We start from the raw sequence: 24,590 nt of genomic DNA, 5'->3' as shown, positions 1-24,590 counted from the left end.
ACAAAATATTGTCAACATCTGAAAATTATTTCTAGCAATCAGGATAATGAATATTAAAGAATGAATAGGATAATTTGAACACATCATAAAACACATTTTTTTGTTTACCTTTTTATCATTTCATAGATTTATTTCATTTTAAAGTACATCGTATGTTTTGTCCTGTATTTGTCATTTTTTTATATTAAACTATTTAATTTTATTATTAAATGGAGATTAGGTGAAATGATGTAAGATTTTCATGTTTTGTATTTTTTGTTGGATTTATCCTAATCTAGGTTTAAAGATTTGTTGTATACAAATCATAACAATATTATATAATAAATGTATTGTGGGGCATCCCGGTGCCGCTGTGGGTGGCACAATCTCCTCACAACAAAAATGTAAGCTGTGTCATTTGGCATTTCTGAGTGGAGTTTGCATGCTCTCCCTGTGTTTGCGTGGGTTTCCTCCAGGTGCCTCGATTTCCACCACAGTACAAAGACATGCGCTATAGGTGAATTGGGTAAGCTAAATTGTCCATAGTGTATGTGTGTGAATAAGTGTGTATGGATGCTTCCCAGTGATGGGTTGCAGCTGGAAGGGCATACACTGCGTAAAACATATGCTGGATAAGTTATCGGTTCATTACGCTGTGGCAACCCCAAATTAATAAAGGAACTAAGCCAAAAAGAAAATGAATGAATAAATAAATGTATTGATTTTTATATATCAACACAGTTCTAACATTTTTGCCTCTATACACCAACACGATGTATTCGAAATGATACTAGATGTGCTTTAACTGCAGAGTGTCAGCTTTAATTTGAGGGTGTTTACATCCAAATCAGGTAAACGCTGTAGGAATTACAACTGTTTGAATATGTGCCTCCCACTTGTTAAGGGACCAAAATTTATTGGACAATTGGCTTCTAAGTTGTTCCATGGCCACAAGTCTGTGTTATTCCCTCATTATCCCAATTACAATATAAAAGGATATAGATAAAAGGTACAGAGTTCATGCATATGAATATATTCGGGGTTGCACAGACTAATTGTGATGCTTTTTGACTTATGTCGACTAGTTGTGCTGAGCAAATCACGTAGTTTGATCTTTGCAGCTTTACACACTAAGGTGGTTCACGGAATAAAGCTGCCCTTGGATTATTTAAAGTAATTATTTAAATGTTTTTTTTTTATTATGTCAGAGTCAAAGATTCACATGAACTTTGAGAAAACTTTAAATCATTAAAGAGATGGCAGTTAGTTTGCTCCATGCAAATAGCCTAAAGCAGATGCTAGCCAATCACGTTTATCCAACCCTGGAAAAGTAATGTGATTGGCTGTTGTCCTCTGCAAAGCATAAACGATGTGACATATTTTGTGAATGAACCGTGAAGCGTGCAGAAACCGTGAAGTGCGCAGCTGCAGAGGTGTGACAAACTTCATAGCATGCGGTGAAGATGTGCATCGAGGAGATTTCTGATACCCAAGATGAGCCATTCATTCATTCATTTTCTTTTCGGCTTAGTCCCTTTATTAATCCGGGGTTGCCACAGCGGAATGAACCGCCAACTTATCCAGCAAATGTTTCACACAGCGGATGCCCTTCCAGCCACAACCCATTCCTTGGAAATATACATACACACCCATTTACACTTATACACTACGGACAATTTAGCCTACCCAATTCACCTGTCCCGCATGTCTGTGGACTGTAGGGGAAACCAGAGCACCCGGACCAAGATGAGCCAGTAAATGTGAAAAATGCTCAATTTGACATGTAGTGATCAAGTACGTGCAGTGATCAATGTGTTGAGTGCATTTACTCAGCAGTAAAATTAGCCCGGGTGCTAATGTTGCATAATTAATGAAATAAAAGTGTTGATAATTTATTTGTGTGCATTAAAATTAGTCATTGGTAATGTTGAGCATGAGCAAATGTATATATACATTTGTTTTGAAATGCATTTTAAAACAAGACCAAAACCATCAAATAATTGCCCCACAAATCATTGCTGTTTCTGAGCTAGTGGAGCAAAAATGCCACATTTATCGGCAGCAAACAAATTGCAGAAATTTCTAGCCTTGGGATAAACTAGTGATGAGCGATCAAGGTGAAGAAGCCAGTGATTCCAACTGACCTGGACCCGTTATTCACACACAACCGGGGAAGTGCTGACTCTAAAATGCCCAGCAAAATGTGTGGATGGCAGTGTCAAAAACTGCTTACAGATGGCAAAGAATTAGCTTCGAGTTACGCGAGCATGTTGTTGCTGACTTGAGCTTTTCTGCAGCCAGGAGAGCAGATCCACAAGACTGACTAGTCTGAAGCTTGACTGACAGCAGGTGAGAAAAGGTGACGTCCGACTGATCGGAGTCTGTTCTGGAGCTGCAGCCATGAAGGAGATCAGTGAAAAGCGGTCAGGAGTTCATGAAAACCTCTCGCAAACAGCTTCTGCTACTCGGAGGAATTTCAGGCGAAACAAAGCCAACGTGTCTGTCTGAATAATTCATGTGTGTCAGTGAAGTCATGTGAGGGGGAATACACAGATAAAGTCAAAATTATTAGCCCTCCTGTGAATTTGTGTTTTGTTTTTTAAATAATTCCCAATTCCCAAAGTTTGAAAGAGCAAGGAATTTTCTCACAGTATTTCCTTAAACATATCTAGAAAAATATTGTGTACTGTCATCATGGCGAGGATAAAAGAAATCAGTTATTAGAAATGAGTTATTAAATTGTTTGTGCGTGCTACTCACCTCGTCTTTGTCTTCCACCTGTATGTACAGAGGCAGAGCGAAGCCGACCTGCGCCAGCTCGGTGATGAGGACACGATACTCTGAGCTATTGAATCTGGGTGGATTGTCGTTTTTATCGATCAGCAGGATGGTGAAGGTGGTGGTGACGGTGGCAGAAGAGGGTGTGCGGTCATCATTCAGCTCTGTGGCCTGCAGAAAGACAGAAACACACTGCTTCAAACTGATGCTGATGTCACAACATGAAAACTGGGAGCAACCAAAGATTTATTTATTTTTTGTTTGTTTTTTATACAAGGAAAAGTTATATTGAGAGAATCTCATTAATGAGAGAATGAACTATCTAAGATTTTTTAAGGAATATTAACATTGATCATGAGACTCCTAAATTAGGTCCTCTCTTTGGGGAATCACGCTGGAGAACATGACTGATTAGGGCTTGTTAATTTAACTCCTGTGAACTGTTCAAATTGACTACCCTTTCATTATGTTGGTGACTGTTTTTGACCCTTCGACATCCATTATAACTGCATTTTTTTAAATGCAAACATATAATTATGCATTTGTGATTGTTGGTTCTTTTTTTTCTGATGTGAGGACGTCAAACATTTACTGTTGTTTATAAATCATAAAATTTTGTCCAAAATCTACAGTATGCGTGACAGATTGAGCACTGAGCAGACCAAAAACAGTTAAAGAGTTTCAAAGATGTATTTTAACAGGTAAAGCCTTGTGACTGCATTTGATTGTCTGTTGCCAAAAGGGAAAAATAACATAATGTCATTGAAAAATATTTAAACAATAACAATATGATTAAAAAAACATAAATGGGAGGTACAGTAAGCAAATGGGAGGTACAGTAAGCAAAAGCAAAAAAAATCCCTGATATTCCATAACAAGGACAAAACAAATATAAAATACAATGTGTTTTAATATCTGGCATAGACCTTTTTAAATTCCATGATATTCCAGAAAAATCTATAAGCATAGGAACTTTTACATCTTTGTTGTGACAGCTTTGTCTTCTGTTATTTTTTTGTGACTGCAGCCCCCTTTTGTTGGTCAGGCAGGTGTACATACTGTTTGTAAAACACATTTTAATAATCTTTAATAAACTTACATTTTATATAATATATTTAGCTTTCTTATAAAAATAATGTTGCTGAAAACCATAGCAGGCATAAAATGCCAAAAATGTTAGAAAAAAAAAACCTCTCAAATCGCTCTAGAAAAGCTATCACTTTGTTTAAATTCAGCGTATTTAAGTAGTTTGCCACCACTTACCTAAACAAATTTTAGCAAGTCCAATGAATATTTTTTTTTCAGTCTACATGGTACAGTCAAATGGGAGGAAAGTAAAAACAAATAAAAATATATAAATTCTCTGACTTGAAAATCTGGAATTTAAAAAATACATGATATTCCAGTAAATTCCATGACCTTGAACTTAACATTTACAGCTGTGTTGCACAGCTTTGTCTTCTGCTTTTTTTTTGTGACTGTCTCTTTTTTTGTCAGCCAGATGTACGTACTATTTGTAAAACACACTTTAATAAACTTTGTTATATATATATACTGCACCCAACCCAGTCTGAGCTGGGATTGAACTGGTGATTCTTTGCATGGGAGCCGGTTGCTCTAACATGGATGTCTGTTGCTAGAGCACCTTTAGAGGGCAGAGGAGTGAGGTTTACCTGCATAGCACTTCACTAGCTGACCTCTGTTACACTCAACCCCTTAAAACTCACTCACATTCCGGACGAGCCCCCATGTGTACCCGGTCTGAGCTGGCATCGAACCGGTGATTCTTTGCATGTGAGTTGGTTGCTCTAACAAGGACACTTAAGACAATGTCCTCTAGCGTCAGTCACTAGAGCAGGAGTCACCAACCCTGTTCCTGGAGAGCTACTTTCCTGCAGAATTCAGTCCCAACCCTGATCAAACACACCTGAACCAATTATTAATACCTAAAGCAGCACTTGATGATTACAAACAGGTGTGTTTGGTCAAGGTTGCAACTGAAATGTGCAGGAAGGTAGCTCTCCAGGAACAGGGTTGGTGACCCCTGCACTACAGCATCCCGGACAAGCCCCCACATGTAATCCACTGGTCGTACTGCACTCAACCTGGTCTGAGTTGGGATCAAACCAGTGATCCTTTGCATAGGATTCGGTTGCTCTAACAGGGAGGCTAAAGATCATGGCCTCTAGCATATGTCGCTAGAGCACCTTTAGAGGTCAGAGGAGTGAGGTTTACCTGCATGACACTTCGCTAGCTAGCCTCTGTTACATTCAGCCCCCCTAAACCTCACATCCCTTCCGGTATAAGACCCCACATGTTACCCAATGGTCCTACTGCACTCATCCCAGTCTGAGCTGGGATCAAACCGACAATTCTTTCCATGGGAGTCGGTTGCTCTAACAAGGAGGCTAAAGACCATGGCCTCTGGCGTCTGTTGCTGGAGCACCTTTAGAGGTTTAGAGGAGTGAGGTTTACCTGCACAGCACTTCACTAGCTGGCCTCTGTTACAAATATATTAAGCTCTCTTTTTAAAAAATAACTTTCCCAAAAACCAAAGCAGGCATTCAATGCGATAAATGTAAAAAAAAAATAAATAAAAAAACAATCAAATTGCCCTAGAAAACCAAAAGAAAGTCACTATAAGAGTGACAGAGAGGAGATATACGACACGAGAGAGGAAACGGATGTGATAATAGAGGGAATCTGGCAGTAAGCAGCATTAACGTTTAGTCTTCAATCTCCTCCATTTGTTCAGCTCGGGCTCTTTATTAAATCTGAGGGGAGGATTCTGGGAGAAAATCCCACAGGTCCACTGTAAGTGAGGGCACACCGGGGCCAGAGCGGAAAAAGACAGACGCAGCCAATGAGATTTAAGATGAACAAGTCTTATCGACAGGAAACAATTGCTCACAATCACTTTCTTTCTTCCCTCCTCTTTCTCTCGCCTCTGCTTTTTGAGGGATGGCGTCGGATTTAGGAAGAAATCCAAAGGAATAATGGTGTTTTGTGCAGAGAGGAGATGCGGAGTGAACTGAGGATGGAGGATCGGGTTAATCATGAATTGTGTCGTTTAACATCACCGCTCACACATCTTTTCTCTGTCCCTCCATATAATAAATGCACTGACCTCCAAGCCCAGCGCACTCCAGCCTATCTGAGCTCTGTGAAGTTGAGAAATTAGTTTTATTACTTTTCACTCCGAATCAATAATGCCACCAATAACGGAGTGGAAGACAGAGAGAGAGAGAGAGAAGTTAAAATGGTAACGAGAAAAGTATATAAAGGGAGCTCGGGAGAGAGAAACAGATAATGAAAATCTATAACTTATGAATATTTTGGGAGGTTTTTCTTGCGCTCGTTTTGGTTCGGAGTTTCGCTTTTAGTGGCAAACCATTGATTTCAATTTAGAGAGCTACAGCTGTGCGGTTTATGGCTGTAAATAGAGCAGAAGAATCCAAAACGCATTTATGAAACTGTCCGGATGGGAATATATATAATATTGAAGGGGCAGAGAAAGACACAGGAATAATCACTGAACTGAACTGTGAGCAAAACTTCATTGCTGGCTTTGAAATTTGGCTGAAGCCTTTGGGAAAGTGCTGATTTAACATAATTATTACAAAATGTTTTGATTGTACATACAACGATTTGCAGTATTGCATGAGTTTTACGCATTTATCTTTGTGCTGATGAGACCGAGCCGTTTTATTATTGAGCTATTTGTTTATGTATTCATATACAGTTGAAGTCAAAATGATCAGCCCTCCTGTGAAACTTCTTATTCAAATATTCAGAAGGAAAATTGCCGGAAAGAGGAATGGCGTGGGATGTCTACTGCGGCCAATCAGACGCTTTTTAACATCTGCACTGTTTATGAAAATAAACGCTTGTGAATCCTTCTCCAGAAACATTTAGCTGCTGCTTTTGAATCAGATCATGTTTCTATGTTCATTTTTAGTGCAAACTGTGGAAGAAATGATCAATAAAGTGCTTATGATAAACCACCATGCGTTTACCTGCACACTCTGTGTTCAGCTCCGTGCTGCACAGGCATGTGAAGGAGCGCTCCGGTCAGTCAGATTTGAGTAACCCACAACACTTCTTCCGTTTTAAGAAGTATCTCACAAGCTGCAGCACACACTAAAATGTACATCTTGAAAGTGTTCCTTCATATCATCAGCATTTGTAATGTAGTCACATGTGTAAACAAAGCTGTTTTTAGCTGCGGTTAGCGCCTCTGCCTTTGGATGGTAACGTTTTCGGTCAGTCTCTGGGACAAGTTTAAAACAAAAGTGAAACCATCAACTCCCTTTATGTTTACAAATACAATCGGGGCTAATTAGAGGTCATTTCTGGTTAATGATGTAAGAATTTAACTGCATTTTGGAATGGATGTGTGAATGAATGGTGCATATTTGAATATACCAGTAAAGTCGTTCCGGAAATTTCTGTATAATTACCATTATCACTGTGTGAAAGGAGCAAATGACTTCCCTAATTAGTCTAATTTGCCTAATTAACCTAGTTAAACCTTTAAATTGAATGTCACTTTAAGCTGAACACTAGTATCTTGAAAAATATCTAGCAAAATATTATGTACTGTCATCATGGCAAAGATAAAAGAAATCAGTTACTAGAAATCAATTAAAACTATTATGTTTGAAATGTCGAAAAATATATATTTCTTCTAAACAAAAATTGGGGGAAAAATAAACAAGGAGCTAATAATTCAGGAGGGCTAATAATTCTGATTTTAACTATATACTCTTGTGTGATTGTGCTAAAAGAAAGCACTGCAGACTTTAAGGTTTGTGCAAATCTAGAGACACCAGCAGCAGCTCAATGGGGTCTTATCAGAGCAGAGGCGATAATGATGGCTATCATGACGAGTGTGTCAAATCCAGAGGAATAATGACAGAAATCTGCAGAGGCTCAAATCTCCACCAATCTTTTGGAAACAAAATCCCACACACAGCACTTTCAGGTCATTTTCAGCTCACTCTGAATAAAGCTCTAACCTAACATAAATATATATATAGCACCATATATACACATTAGAGAATTCTCTGGATTTACGGTTTGGAGTAAAATTGTTTTATTCTATTTTTTTCTATAAACAGAGTTCCCACTCTTTCATGAACACCAAATTCAAGGACTTTCAAAGACTTTTTAAATCACTAATAATTTCATATTGAGCACCTTAATTTACACTCCCAGCGGATATAGGGGCACAAGCAAGCCATGACAATCCTTCCTGTACTTAACATTTCACTTACACTTAATATTCACATTAGAGGGTAATAGTAAGGATGATGTTTCGAATGTGTCATTTTTTAAAAAGGTTGACCGTCATGTTCAAAGAACTTTAATACAATTAAATGAATTCAATACTGTAATATTCAAATGTGGGTTCTGAAATATTGATAAAATGCATAATTTTTCAAAATTCTTCTATTTAAATGAAGAATTTCCTATTTTTTTTTTTTTTTCAGTTTTTGAAATCAGCACAGTACAATTGTTAAAATAACACCATCAATTTTTAATTCAAGCACTTTCCAGGCCTTGAATTCATTTATTCATTTTCCTTCGGCTTAGTCCCTTACTTATCAGGGGTTGCCAAAGCAGAAAGAACAGCCAACTACTCTAGCATATGTTTTTACGCAGTGGATGCTCTTCCAGCCGCAACCCAGTACTGGGAAACACCCACACACTCTCACATTCACACACATACAACACGGTTAATTTAGTTTAGTCAATTTACCAAGAGCAGATGTGTTTGGACTGTGGGGGAAACTGGAGCACCTGGAAAAAAAACACGCCAACAATATGAAAACATGCAAACCCCACACAGAAATGCCCACTGACCCAACCAAAACTCGAACCAGTGACCTTCTTGCTGTGAGGCGACAGTGCTAACCACTGAGCCACCATGTCACTCGTCTGCAATTTATATTGTGATATAAATTATAACTTATAAGACTTATTGGAAATAAACTATTTTAGATTGAGATTGTTTTTGTAGGAGAGTATCTGCATGTAATATAATATAATGAACAAAGTAGAAGCATATTACAACATTTGAATGGGAGTGGGCGGTCTAACAATGAGTACGTTTACATGGACACCAATAATGTGATTAAAACAACACTCTGATTAAGAGTCTATTATGTAAACAGATTTTTAATTAATTAAATCAAATTAAGGTCATAATCGAACTAAAGAGAAATGGCATTAAAACAAGTGGAGTATGCAGATTTTAGTCGCACTATTGAAGTGCAGTACAGACATGTAAACACCTTAATCGAACTTTTACCGTCATGTAGGACTTTTTGCCACGTTTTGCGATAGGACAGTCCACACACACACACACACACACACACACACACACACACACACACACACACACACACACACACACACACACACACACACACACACACACACACACACACACACACACACACACACACACACACACACACACACACACACACACACACACACACACACACACACACACAGCTGTTTGACCCTCTTTACACCTACCATGTCAGTGCAGACCACAGACACCTGCATCGTGAAATGCAGAGGTTTTTTTTCTTCCATTCAGCATGTAGTATAAACTTCCATTAAAACAACACTCTTCCAGCAGCTCATAGTTGCATTCAAAACCTTGTTTTTCACGGGGGGCATGCATGAAATGTTCCAGAATAAAAGTGAAAGTGCCAAACTGCAGTTAAAGTCGACAAACTAAAAATGAAACACCCAAAATTACATGAAACTCCGGAGTAAATGTGGATACCGTGGTGACACAATGACATTAACCGAAATATGTGCTACATGTAAAAAGGGATCATGAAAGAAACATTCAAAACCTCATGTAAACACCTTAATCATATTATTGTCTTAATTAGATTAAGAAAAATAATTCGATTACTGATGTCCATGTAAACGTAGTCAATATAGCATTTCCAATAAACAGAGCAAGCAAGCAATCAAGCAAACAAGCAAGAAAGAGAGCATGTGCATCCACCGTGGTGCTGTGTGTTGATTGTTATAGACTGTTGGACTCAGTAGCATCCAGCTGGGTGTTTTTTGGGAGGCATATTTACTCGCTATACATTTTACAATCTTCCTTGGCCCAATATGTACCTACTATAAAGCCATAAACCTCACCGCAGTATACTGTTTAAGGCGGCACTCATGTCGACATTTAGCCTGTAATGCTTGCACAACCTACACTTTTGGTAGTATACCCAATTTTAACGTGAGATTTTGGAATTCAGATCTAAATTTAGTGGGAACGAGTAGACAACGGGGCAAGTTGGGCACCGGGGGAACAAAGGTTGAATATACAGCGGGAGTGGCCAGGTGTGGAATAAAACCTGGCGGGAGCAGGACAAAAAATTCAGTCCCATGCAGATCTAATTTAGAGTCAATTTGAAAATCACAATTTGTTATTAAAATAAATGTGTTATTATTAGTTTATATTGAAAATCAACAATATTCCACCAAATACTGATTAAATTAGCAGGTTAACACAAGAAACTGCTCTAAGACTCACACACGTGGTCTTTATTAGGAAAAAATGCTCTAAGCTCAAATCTGTCTGCTCCTCTTTCTATTCCTTCACTTTGTTCATTTTCTTCCTTTCCTTCTCTCTCATCTCCTTGGCCATTCAGCCTGAAGAGGAGGCAAAGGTGCGCGTGTCTGAGAGAATATTTCAGGAGCCTGAAGGCCTCCACTAAACTGAGCTCTCAGAGATGGTGAGACAGTAACAAAGACTTTCCCTGGCTGACTGGCTGAGGTCTAGAGGGACAATCAAACACACACACAGAAACGCACACACTGTTTGGCCCTGGAACTGCCAGTGGGACACAGAGATAACGATGACATCACACACATTGGGTTTTAATGCTTTATGGGGGCTTTATACGACAATGTTTATACTGTACAAACCACATATTGTGTTACCTAACCCTAACCTCCCAAACATCCCTCACAACATACTTAATTCTACATTATTTATAAACAGTTTTCCTCATGGGACCCAAGAAACGTCCTTACAAGGTCAAAAATTACTTGTATTACATTACTTGGGGGAACATTTGGTCACCACAATTTAGTAACTACCAGGACCACACACACACACACAGGGCATCTGTTGCATGGACACTCTTTCCAACAGGCTACAACAGCAGCAAGAATTATTAGAGCAGCACTGGACATGAATCTACATCCAGAGCTGGAGAGAATTCAATCCAGACCCATTTCTATGTCATACATCAAGAGCAAAAATTGGGGATGTAAGGGATTTAAAGTGTGGAATTAGTGCTTGATGTCTTTTCGGTGATGGCCTGAAATTAATCTGTAGGTGATCTTTAAAACTTCTCATAATGATGTTTGTCATAATCGGAAGACACTCCTCACCACAGCGAGAATTATTTGAATGCATGAGGATGTCAGTTTTCAAAAAAAGATGATTGGACAGAGATGTTCATTCTGCTGCAATCCAGAACAAAACTGAGTAACACTTAATGTTGATGGTCCATTTGAGTATTAGTAGACTGTCTGCTTAATATCTTCTGATCCTGCTACTTCAACAGACATTTAACTGACTATAAGAAACGTTGCATGTACATGCCACCTTAGACTAACCCTAACCCCAACCTAACAGTCTACTTATAATCTAATAAGAATTAGTTGGCATGTAGATGCAATGTAACTTATATTCAACAAACGGACCATCAAAATAAAGTGACCCAAAACTGCTCTGTTTTAGCTTAGTAATTAGAGTTGGAGTTTTGGAAATATGGAAATTTTAAACAACACAATGAAAACTTTTGGTAGCAGATGAAATACAGTGTTAATTCTCACATTAGACTGCTCAGTATTTCCTTCTTGATTTAAGTATGTGCATGTTTGTTAAAACATGTTTAGTTATAATCAATTTTTACAAACCTTTGACATTGATGAAATTCAGATTAGGACATTTGAATTGAGACTTTGAGAATACCTGCAAAAGACTACTGTAATAGATTTGTGTTCATTCGTTTTGAGGGGAAAACGTGAACCAACATTCTCAGCTTCAATGTAAGCAACATCGGTGTTCATGTGATCAGTCACAAAAACACTTGAACTTACACTTGAGTGGAACTCCTCATCAATAGGCTGCACATTTCTTATAGATTACTTTCGAAACATGCACAGCAAGCTTTCAGTGCAATTTGAAGTGTTTTGCATGTTTCTAACAGCCACACAATGAGAGCTATACATGTTGAAAGCTCCAGGGTCAGAGAGACCTTTTCACACAATGATCCTGAGATGCTCAGTGTGGGTAAATGGCTCGATAAATTACAGTCACACTACGCAAACATTTACTGTAAAATCAATACTGCATTTGGCAGAGATCCCAATGAGTTCAGCGCAGGCGACGAGAGGCTGCCCGCAACCACTACATGAGAATTTCTGGAAACAGAGCAAATCTGCTTTTGTGTGATTTCATTCCTCATTTAAAATCAATGTTGACCTTGAAACACTACAGAACAGATTTTAATAATGCATTAGTGGATTTGAATCTCACACTGTGTTAAAAGACTTATGATAAAAGGTTTTAAGAGCTTAAGGAACTTAACTGTTCTGTTTCCAAGTCCCAATCCAGCTTCTCCACAAATCTATGAACAGTTGTTTTTGTTCTATTAAGGAAAATACTCAAAGAACTGGTCCAAACAATGCATAAAATATGGTATTTGTGCATGCTATGTGTGTGCAGTGTAAGTAGATTGGATTTTCACCTGTTAATGCGAGTCGAGCATCTTTAAAAGCGGTAGCGAATGATATCAACTCTGATGCTTTTATTTCAGAACAGACTTCAGCAGAGTTCCAAACCTTAAATCTCAAACACAAGGACTGAAAAGCTTTTATATTGCCATGTAGCACAAGTACATCCCTTGCAAAAATCACGCCATGGATATTACATTAAGATGCCTGCTGGTTTAAAAGGGTCTAGATCAGTGGTTCTTGAACTTTTTTCATCAAGTACCACCTCAGAAAAGAATTGTCTCTCCACGTACCACCAAAATGAGCAGTATTGAAATACAGTAGCGTAGTAGGCCCAGTAAAGCAGCTACAACTCTGCACAGTTAAAAAAGGGGCAGATTACCTCAGAAATATAGGCTATATGTCATATATGGCATATTATACACATCATTTTTGATAAATTTTGAAATGTGTGTAGCATGTACATGACATATTTTATTCCTCCGCGTACCACTAGAAAGAAGCCTGCGTATCACTAGTGGTACACGTACCACAGTTTGAGAACCACTGGTCAAGATTTAAAGAAGGCCAAATGAGAACTCTTCTGCCATAAACTATAGTAAAACAACAAAAAGAATTTAAAAATGGAACCCTGCGAACAGATTAAATACACCAATGGAGAAAAGAGCGCTCTTATTATAAGCGGTGAGTCAGCGCCTGCTCTTTTTTTTCCCATGGTCATTGCACCTTTGCTGTGTGCAGTGTAAATGCAGACAATCGGATATCAGATGTTGCAGGTCATCAAAAAAATTGGATGCAGTTACAAAATTGGACTTGACCATCAAGATCTGCAGTGTGTATGCAGCCTTAGCTAGTTAGTTAAACTGTAAAACCCAAAACGTTAAGGTAACTCTAACCATTTGAGGAAACTGATTACAACAAACCATTTAAGTTCAAAAACTAATCCTAATGAGCTCTGAGAACTTACTTTATTTGAGTAAACGAAGCAATTTAAGCACAGTAAAACCCATAAATGAAGAGAACTCAAATCAACTGAGGGTCCCACTTTATATCAAGTGGCCTTAACTAATATGTATTTACACAGGAATTAATAGTTTGTTACAATGTACTTATTGTGTGTATTGTATTGTGTACTTATGCTTGATTAAACACATGTAGTTAACTTTTGTAATTACATTTGTAAATACACTGTTGACCACCCCTTACACTTTAACCCACCCTTAAACCTACCCACACCAGCAAACCTGTTCATAACTCAACCTCTATCCCCACTCAAAAGCACTACAAGTGTTCTCAAATACATCATAAACACAGTAAGGACATTGTATTTATTTTTTTATGCAAGTACATAGTAGTTAAGGACACTTAATATAAAGTGGGACCCAACTGAGTACTGTAAAACCCAATGAGTTAAGGCAACTCAAACCGTTTGAGGAAAGTGATTGCTACAAACCATTTGAGTAAAAAAAAAAAACTACTCTTTACGAGTACTGTGAACTTACTCCATTTAAGTTGAATTAATGTGTCATTTAATTAACCCATTACCTTCAACACTGAGTTCAAAACTCTTTTCAAATGAGTAGAATTAACTTTCAGTAAATTTTGAGTTAACTATACTCATTTTATTTGATAAAGTTGACTGTTGGGTTTGACAGTGTAGTTAAAGAACCATTACTTTGACAAAAACTCTGAATGTGTATCTGTTCTGATGTGTATCTTTTCTCGAGGCAGAACAGGAGGAGCTCAAATGGAACTGATATGAATACGAACACTGATTTAGAGCCCTTTTAGAAGCTGGAATTGAAAAAAACAATTTTAAGGGGGCCTATTATGCCCATTTTACAAGTTGCAATATAAGCCTCATGTCTTCCCAAAATGTGTCCATAAAGATTCAGCTCAAAATCCTCCCAGAACTTATATTAAACCATGCTGTAAAGGCCGTTTTTGGCTGAATTCTTCCATGCTGTTTTTGAGTTTCTTGTAATAAACTGACATTCTCCTCCCCTGTCCAGAAGAGGGCGGAGCTTTTACAGCTAGTGCCTCAGTTAATCCAGCAACAGCAAACAAAACACATTAGAAACAAAAAAAAAACAAAAAACAATGAGTCGCACCTTCACTGTGATGATGAATCCAGATGAGTACAGTGGGTTTTCCCGGTCCAGCTGTCCACTCACTGTCAGGGATCCGCTGATGTAATCAAGAGCAAACATGCTGTTGGTGTTACCTGATGAATACAATAGGAAAAAACAATGACTTTTGAGGCAGCATTTGGGTCAGAAGATGCTTCTGTTAGCACTGAATACTCCCATTTTAATCACTAGAGTATGTATCCTCATTAAATTCTGAACATTTCTCAACATTTGGATATTTTAATTATTGGAGGGTCATGATTATAAAGCGGTTAAATATCTGAGCCCAAACTTAAAGGTTGTAGGTCACAATCCTCAGAGGCGCGAGGGAAGCGGAGGGTCGTGGAGTTCCCTAATCACCATTCTGCCCTAGAGCAGGGCATGTAACCTCCGCTCCAGGGGGAACGTCCCGATCATCAGCTTTAAGCCAAGGAATTAAAAGTATTCATTTATCTGGTATGGCAAATTCAAAGGTTTAAAACAAAAATGGTATACATTTTCTCATCAATAAGGACTGTGGTATCTATTATTGTTATTAGAGAGCTATCAGTCTGTGAGGCCTTTGCTAAGACTTTGCTTTTGCAGCCAACATGTTTCTCTCTACAAGCATAAATTATTATTATTATTATTATTATTTTATTTCAATAGTGCTCCACTGCATTTAAATCGGCTTTTGCTCAAGGTCTTAATTGTAATTGAAAGCCATTATAAACCTTAAAAGCACATATCCCTATTAGAATATGTAATATTAACTATTTGTTATTTTTGATGAATTTTAGCTGTTTTGCTGAAATACAACAATTTACACAGTGAAGTTTATGCCTTGTTTAGAGACACATTTCTTTAAACATACACATTAAGCAATTAAAAGATCAGTTAAAAGCCTAAATATAATATATAAGGGCCAAATAGTATAATACACTGTAAAAAACACTGTTAAATAAACAGAAATGTTTTTAGGTTACTTTAACTAATATTACTGAGTTAACAATGCTTCAGCTACATTTTTTTTGTTATGCAAAGCTTAACTTAGTGAAGTTTATTTATACACTGTTCTTGAGGAGCATGTGCTTATGATTGATCACGGCTGGTCCTGCATTAGCTAACACATAATTCACCAATCAAATGATTCCTTACTACTTACTATAAATAACCAGAGTTTCTTACTTTAGTTATCTTCGGCTTGAGGAATCCCCCTTTCCACCCCTACCCCTCCCCTTTTATCTTTATAGGGTGGCACGGTGGCCCAGTGGTTAACACTGTTGCCTTACAGTCAGTAGCTCAAATCCTTAACAGGTCAGCTGTCGTTTCTGTGCGGAGTTCTCCCCGTGCTCACATGGGTTTCCCCCAGGTTGTCCAATTTCCTTGCAAAGTCCAAAACATGTGTCATAAGTGAACTGATTGATCTAAATTAGCACTACAGTACTACTCTATGTAGCAATTTGTAATCTGCCATCAGCTCTAAATAAGGGGGGAGTTCTTAAATACTACCTGAGCTCAAACTCCCCAGTAGCCATGCAAACAGGAGGGAGCCCTGGGCTCGAGGATCATGTGAGCTCAGGGCTCTCTCCTGGTACAACATGCCAAACATGCTTTATAATCAATCATCAGCTAAGTGTGAACTCTTGAAATATTTTAGTCAGCTTAATTGATGCAATTTGATATGACCATGAAATTTCCTCTCATAACTAAAAAAAATTAGCCAGGAAAATTTTTACAGTGTATATGGATCATTTCAATGAGCTCTAACGAGCTCTGGACATGATGAACTGTATTGTTTTATTCACAAATCAGCTAAAACAGGTAAGAGTGAACAATCGATTTTGGGATTTAGGAATCAATATCAATGTCTTAAAATGTTTAAGTTTCAAACGTTTTTAACTTAAGTTCACTGTAAAAAAAAAAAAGTTAATTAACAGTTTTCCATATTTTAATTCACGTATGGCTGAGTTTTCATGATTTTCTATTCTTTTGAATTGAATTAAGGAGCCTTGATGTTTCCTTCTGATGTTGAAAAATTTGGAAAAGTGATTTTTATTGACATTTTTAAGAGTTTGAAGTGACAATCTGACAGTTCCTTTTCTGTTATTTTACAGACCTATTTATTTATTTATTCATTTTCCTTCAGCTTACTCCCTTATTTATCAGGGGTCGCCACAGCAGAATGAACTGCCAACTATTTCGGCATATGATTTAAACAGCGGATGCCCTTCCAGCCGCAATCCATTTTTGGGAAACACCCATCACACACTGCCGCCAATGTACAGTAGCTCATCCAATTCAACTATATCACATGTTTTTGGACTGTGGGGGAAACCGCAGCACCCGGAGGAATCTCACTTTAACACAGTGAGAACATGAAAGCTGGGGCTCGAACCATTGACCTTCTTGCTGTGAGGGGACAGTGCTTAACCACTGAGCCACCATGCCACCCTCTGACCTACTTAAATACAGTATCAAGCGAAAATGTCATTAAAAGTCACTGTCAAACAGTAGAGTTGCATATTTAACATCTAAAGTCGACAGAGCGGAGATCAAGGTTCATTTATGCAATTCATAACCATAAATAAATGGAACACATCTGTGAATCACAAAACACAGTGGTAATTAACAGATATCTTTTACAGTGTTAATAAAACCGCTGTATTTGTTCGGTACACATACAAAAATTGTGGGTCAAAAAATACATGATCTTCTACAAACGGTCACTGTAATTTTGATCATACCAGCCTAATAAAACTCCAATAAATCAGCAGATCTTTTCACTTATATTGCAAAGTACCGCTGAGGATTTTCAAAAATGAAAAGGTAGGACAGAGACTCCATACAGTATATCAGATTATGCAGATTTTAATTAACTATCACAAAGACCAGCAACAGAATTTTATTACTAGGGCTGGGCGATATGGCAAAAATGCAATCTTGATTAATTATTTTCCATATTAAATGATATGTATTTCAATATCAGTTGTTAATGCTTTCAGACTTAAAAGAGTATCCCAACAATGAGTAAAATCACAAAAATGAGAGGGTCCAGTAAACAGCATAACTTATTTTCGGTGGCCGATTATTTTTGGCGGACGAAAATTTGGTGCCAATATCTCCAATATCAACACACTTCTAGATTTCCACTGTTGCACATTTTTGCTGTGTGGTCGGCTTTTAGATCAATATAAAGTAAAAAAAAAAAAAAAGTCCAGAGCTTCTCATTGTTATCAAAATAAATTTTATCGCGTTTTGATATAATATCATTCATCGGCCCTGTCCTAATGATTACTCATACATTGACGTTTTTTCAACAAACTCAGACTCTGAACATCAAGATGTGCTGCTACATTATACTTCAGCCTTTTGGTCAACAAACACAAATAAAAAGACAGTCAAAAAGTTAGAAACAGGAATCAAATTCTTCATCTGGCAGAGAGCAGGCGTGTGGTTTGGGACTGGACCTCTCTCTGGTCTGAGACAGAAAGAAAATAATATCTTCAGACTCCGAGAACGGCGGCCCTGTTAATTAATCTGTTACTCCTGAGATATCATGCTGGTTTTGGGTAATTAGTTCAGTGCTGGATCGACGGCAGTGGCCCAAACTTGAAGGCTACAATAGAGCACTACATTGGCTTCACTATTCTCCTCTAATTCATTCTCCTCTCAAAACACTTTATACTCCCTGGATAAACTCTTCATCTCATTAACACCTCGCTTTCCTTAATTATATGATATTTCAGTAATTATTTTTATTCTTTCTGTGTGCGTCCATCACTCACAGCTGCAGTGTCTCTTCACTGCTATCTAATTAAGTCCAGCAGATGCGGATGACATAGAGAGTGGCACGCAATTTGTCTTTTCCTACAACCGTTTCTTTTGTTCTTTATGACAGATCTCCTCACCTCTGTACAGCTCTCATTGCGTACAATCATGTGCTACTAAGCCCACCCGTCAGTCTCCCATTGCTCTGCTTTTTTATACTGTACAGTCACATTAATAGATTCAAAAGTACAATCCTCCACAACCCCATTACCACCTTCAGATAGCCATTGGTCATGGTTGTTTGTCAGCAGTTTTGTAATGCGAATGGAATTTGAATGTTAGAAGTCTCAATACAAAATAACTAAGAAGATAAACAAGTTTGTCAAGATGTTGAATGCTGGCTTGACAATGTTTTTTTTTTTTTATTTCTCCAATACATACAGAAAAGCCAATATATATTATATAGATAGACAGAATAAACAAGGCAAATAATTAATTGTACAGATAACAAGAGAAAGAAAGAAAGAAAGAAAGAAAGAAAGAAAGAAAGAAAGAAAGAAAGAAAGAAAGAAAGAAAGAAAGAAAGGAAGAAAGAAAGAAAGGAAGAAAGAAAGAAAGGAAGAGTAAGACTAAGAATTAAAGCAAAAAAACAAAAAGAAATACTGATAAAATTAGTAAGAAAGAAAGAAAAAACAAACTTAATTACAATGAAAGAGCAATTTTAAAAAGAAAATGATAGAACCAAAAAGAAAAAAAGAAAACTAAAATAGAATAAAACTCAACATAATAGAATATAATAGAATAGAATTAAACACCACATAATACAATAGAATAAAATAGAATAGAAATGAATAGAATAGAATAGAATAGAATAGAATAGAATAGAATAGAATAGAATAGAAATTAGTAGAATAGAATAGAACACAACATAATAGAATAGAATAGAATAAAATAAAATAGAATAGAATAGAACACAACATAATAGAATAGAACACAACATAATAGAATAGAACACAACATAATATAATAGAACACAACATAATATAATAGAATAGAATAAAACACAACATAATAGAATAGAATAAAATAGAAATGAATATAATAGAACACAACATATTAGAATAGAATAGAACACAACATAACAGAAAAGAATAGAAATGAATAGAATAGAACACAACATATTAAAATAGAATAGAACACAACATAATAGAATAGAATAGAATAGAATAGAACACAACATAATAAAATTAAATAGAACACAACATAATAGAATAGAACACAACATAATAGAATATAATAGAATAGAATAGAATAGAATAGAATAGAATAGAATAGAACACAACATAATATAATAGAATAGAATAGAATAGAATAGAATAGAATAGAATAGAATAGAATAGAATAGAATAGAATAAAACACAACATAATAGAATAGAATAGAATAAAATAGAAATGAATATAATAGAACACAACATATTAGAATAGAATAGAATAGAATAGAATAGAATAGAATAGAATAGAATAGAATAGAATAGAATAGAATAGAATAGAACACAACATAATAGAATAGAATAGAAATGAATAGAATAGAACACAACATATTAAAATAGAATAGAATAGAACACAACATATTAGAATAGAATAGAATAGAATAGAATAGAATAGAACACAACATAATAAAATAGAATAGAACACAACATAATAGAATAGAATAGAATAGAATAGAATAGAATAGAATAGAATAGAATAGAATAGAATAGAATAGAATAGAAATAAACTAGTGCAAAAGAACAACAAGTGAATGATTACAGTCATCATCCTCCATGTATAAACTTTTCCTCATTGCTCCAGCTCTTCATTTAGTCCAGTCCAGTACCTGCCCTCTTCATTCAGCTCTTGATTATTGCTCTGCTGAACTGGCCACAGCCACACCACCTCTGCTGGACTGAGCTTGTTGAGCATGCATGAGCGACTCAAAGCGGCTCTGCAGAGATAGCTGTGATTTATACATTCAAATAGCAATCTGAAGCATCTTCGTAATGGAAATCAAACAAAGGGAGGACCCAGATTGATTGAGAGTGTACGCTACTGAGCGAGTCTGCTAGCGTGAATATATTGGCTCCTCTGGGCATCGCCGGCCAATTAGAACACACACTTTAATTCACTTTTCCCAATTGCCCAGTGTGAAATCAAACGCACAGCTGAGAGCAACGCCGACCTGATGGATTCATTCAAATTAGCATGTTTGGCTATTGGCTGTTCAGACCATTGGCTGATTTGAAATGATAATCCTTATCTGGCAATGCACAAATATTTCTTCAAGTGAGAAGATGCTGACTCATCTGTGAGCAATAATTATCAACCACTACTGAACACTACTGTTGAAACTGTTGAAACAGTAGTTGTTAATTCTTTTCAAAGGATAAAAAATAGATACATAAATAAATAAATGAGAAATATTAGAATTATTACACAATTTTTGAAGGATAAAAAATAGATAGATGGCTGGACGGACAGACGGTAGGATGGAATGATGGATTGATGGACATAGATAGGTTGAAAAATGAAAAATATTAGAATTACACATTTTCAAAGGATAAAAAATGAATAAATAAATGAATACATGAAAAATGTATTAAAATATTAATTTTTTTCAAAGGATAACAAATAAATAAAAGAAATTTACATCTATTACATATTTTCAAAGGATAAAAAATAGATAAATAAACAAATAAATAAAAGATTTTTTTTAAATATTCCACATTTTCAAAGAATAATAAATAAATAAATAATAAAATATTGAAACTATCACACATTTTCAAAGGATAGAAAAAGATGAATGAATGAATAAATGAATGAATGAATGAATGAATAAAGTGAAACATTAGAAATATTACATTTCTTCAAAGAATAAAAAGATTTATTTAAAAAAACTGAAAAATAAAAGAAATAAAATAAATGAATAAGATTAAAAGATGAAAAAAAAAATATTACAACTATTGCACATTTTCAAAAGATAAAAAAAGAAAAAAAAGGTTAAAAAATAGGTAAAAATATGATTTAAATAGATTTTAAAAAATAGATTAGAAATAGATTTTAAAAAAATGTACAAAACCAAAGCAAAGCAAAACAAAACAAACCTAAACAAAACAAAACATTATTTCTGGAGCCATACCTTTGTGTGATGAACAGACTAAAGATCTTTACCTCCATGACATCTCTTCAATGTGTTTTTACAGTGGGCAACACATCTTAACATACTGCACTTTAAGAAAATACATGTAATTACAACAACAACAAAAAAACAGGCAATAAAAAAGATCATTAGGTTGATTAGGTTGACAGCCAACATGTTGCAAATCCTCATAATGAAAACAAATTAAGAAAACGTGCTACAGTATCTCACAACACAGGTTGGGTGGGACCCAAAAAAGTGACAGACCCGGCTTATTTTTGGTTATGGTTATTTAGGCCCACAACTTCACTAAGCAAAAGTCACAGCACAACAAGCAAATCACAGCCAGGTCTGTCACTTTTTTGGGTCTCCTTGAAAGATTTCCATTGCGTTCCTGTTTGCATGTGTAGTGAGAATTTGTAGTGTGTTTTCTTAATGTGTTTGTGTTGTGAGGATTTGCAACATGTATGCTGTCAAACCGATGAAGATCTTTTCTAAATTTGCTGGTGTTGTTTGTAACTTTACATCTTTTCTGAAATTCAGCTTAGCATTTGACTTTTTGTCCAGTCTAAAGCTTCACAAGCACAATCACTAATCATTTTCTGGAGAAAAAAAACTGAGGTTGAGTAAATAATGCTAGATTTTTCACTGTATAAACTATTCCTTCAACTTGAAGCAGATTAATAATTGAAAACTGATATACTGTAATGTGTCAGACAATGAGAGCAGTGATTTATAGATGTTTATATTAGGCTGAAATAAACAGAGGAGCAGAACGATGCTGCTTTCCGCCTGGCAGAACAAAAACTCTCCCCAACAGAGATTGACATCTCATCAACACACAAAGTGACAGCAGAGAGAATTCAGTCTGTTAGAGAAATCAGCCGATGGAGAGAATAAGGAGTGGAGCTGTGCAGGAGAGCAGATAGTTCAGTCGGTTTAATCCTGCTGAGAGTGAACAGAGCTCAGCCGCTGCAGCTTAAGACAAGCACACTAAACACACAGCAGCCAACATTACACATCAGCAGCTGGAGACTGCCTTTCAATACACACATTAATGCAACTCATTCACTGTCTATTAGATGGACCATTTAATGTGACTGATTTGTTAGCCATTCTCAAATTTTCATCACAGTAAAATTGAAATTTCAATAAAATAATGAAAATAATTGTACACTATATATAGTTGTGCCTCGCTATAACGTGGTTCACCTTTCGTGGTTTTGTGGATATATTTTTAGTGCAATATGACATGTTTTTTTTTTCCGCGCACTGTGTTCTGTGTCCTGATTGGCTGTAGACAATTGTCAATTGATCTTCTACTTGACTCCTGTAAAGTACAGAATGCAATCAGCCTGCCAAATTAACAATTTACAAATTAACATCGCAAGCAGTGTGAGTTTCAACAAGGATGCAAAAAGGTTTATAACTGTCCGCAGCAAGACCATTGTAAAGGTGGTCACACACCAGATCAAGATTACTATAGTTAACATAAATAAAAAATAAAAAACAATTAAATTGATAAACCTTTTTGTTAACTAAAATAAAGTTTTTTTTTAAATAAAATTAACTGAAACTGTATTGTGTACAAACAAAAAACTAACTTAAACTAACTAAAATTATACAAAAACGTCCTTCGTTTTCGTCTTTGTAAATGTATTTAATACATACTGTACACCTTTTAGAAGTAAATCTATTTGCCTCCCGCTTAAGTTGTTTGAGTCTGTAATCCTGCTGCCATTGGCCAGATAAAGCCGCTCCTCCTCCAGTCATCCTCGCTGTTGCTCCCGCGACAAAAACAACGGCTGGACAAGACAGCAGCATGGTGACAACATTAAAGACATTTAAAAGTATGAATTTAGCACATTTGAGGGGTTTTATTTACATATTAGTGATCGCGATTGCGAACAAATCGTTCTTTTTAACCGGATCTTCTAAGTGAACCAGTTAAACTAGTTCACCAAATAGAATTGAATAATTTCAAACGATTTGCGTCTCCAATAACGTTTAACCTCTATCACCCAACTGCTTCCATTTTAACATGCCTGATACCCCCTCTGACTCGAAATAAACCAATGTATACTGGGTTATACAGTTAGAACAAAGTTAGAAGAATTTTAGATTCCAAAAATGACAAGAAAAAATATTACGCACGCACGCACGCACACGCACACACACACACACACACACACACACACACACACACAAATTTAATTCATTTTTATTTACTACAAATTTAATTCATTTTTATTTACAACAAATTTAATTTATTTTTATTTACTACAAATTTAATTAATTTTTATTTACAACAAATTTAATTAATTTTTATTTACAACAAATTTAATTTATTTTTATTTACTACAAATTTAATTAATTTTTATTTACTACAAGTTTAATTCATTTTTATTCACAACAAATTTAAATCATTTTTATTTACTATAAATTTAATTTATTTTTATATACCACAATTTTAATTTATTTTTATTTACTACAAATTTAATTTATTTTTATTTACTACAAATTTAATTTATTTTTATTTACTACAAATTTAATTTATTTTTATTTACTACAAATTTAATTTATTTTTATTTACTACAAATTTAATTCGATTTTATTCACAACAAATTTAATTCATTTTTATTCACTATAAATTTAATTTATTTTTATTTACTACAAATTTAATTTATTTTTATTTACGACAAATTTTATTGATTTTTATTTAACGACAAATTTAACTGATTTTTATTTACTACAAATTTAATTTATTTTTATTTACGACAAATTTAATTGATTTTTATTTAACGACAAATTTAACTGATTTTTATTTACAACAAATTTAGTTAATTTTTATTTACGACAAATTTTATTCATTTTAATTTGAACTTTTCATTTTAAACCTAACCCTGGGAAACACCCATACACTCTCGCATTCACATACACACACATTCATACACTACAGACAATTTAGTTCACTTATGCAGCATGCTTTGAACTCTGGG

At 35.6% G+C, this 24,590-nt stretch overlaps 1 protein-coding gene across 2 annotated transcripts in view; it reads right to left on the bottom strand.

Annotated features, from left to right (window-relative positions):
* The window catches only part of cdh23 (cadherin-related 23), a 495,141-nt gene that overhangs the window by 248,517 nt on the left and 222,034 nt on the right, over positions 1–24,590 (bottom strand). For both annotated transcript variants that reach the window (XM_087277778.1, NM_214809.1), the window contains 2 exon segments: positions 14,649–14,761; positions 2,740–2,928 (listed from right to left, as the gene is read on the bottom strand). In XM_087277778.1, coding sequence (XP_087133904.1) covers positions 2,740–2,928; positions 14,649–14,761 — 302 coding nt within the window.

This window comes from Danio rerio, chromosome 13 (genome assembly GCF_052040795.2).
Source record: "Danio rerio strain M-AB ecotype USA chromosome 13, GRCz13ab, whole genome shotgun sequence".
NCBI lineage: Eukaryota > Metazoa > Chordata > Actinopteri > Cypriniformes > Danionidae > Danio > Danio rerio.
Note: the sequence above shows the minus strand (reverse complement) of the source record. Positions and strands in the feature narration are given on the sequence as shown.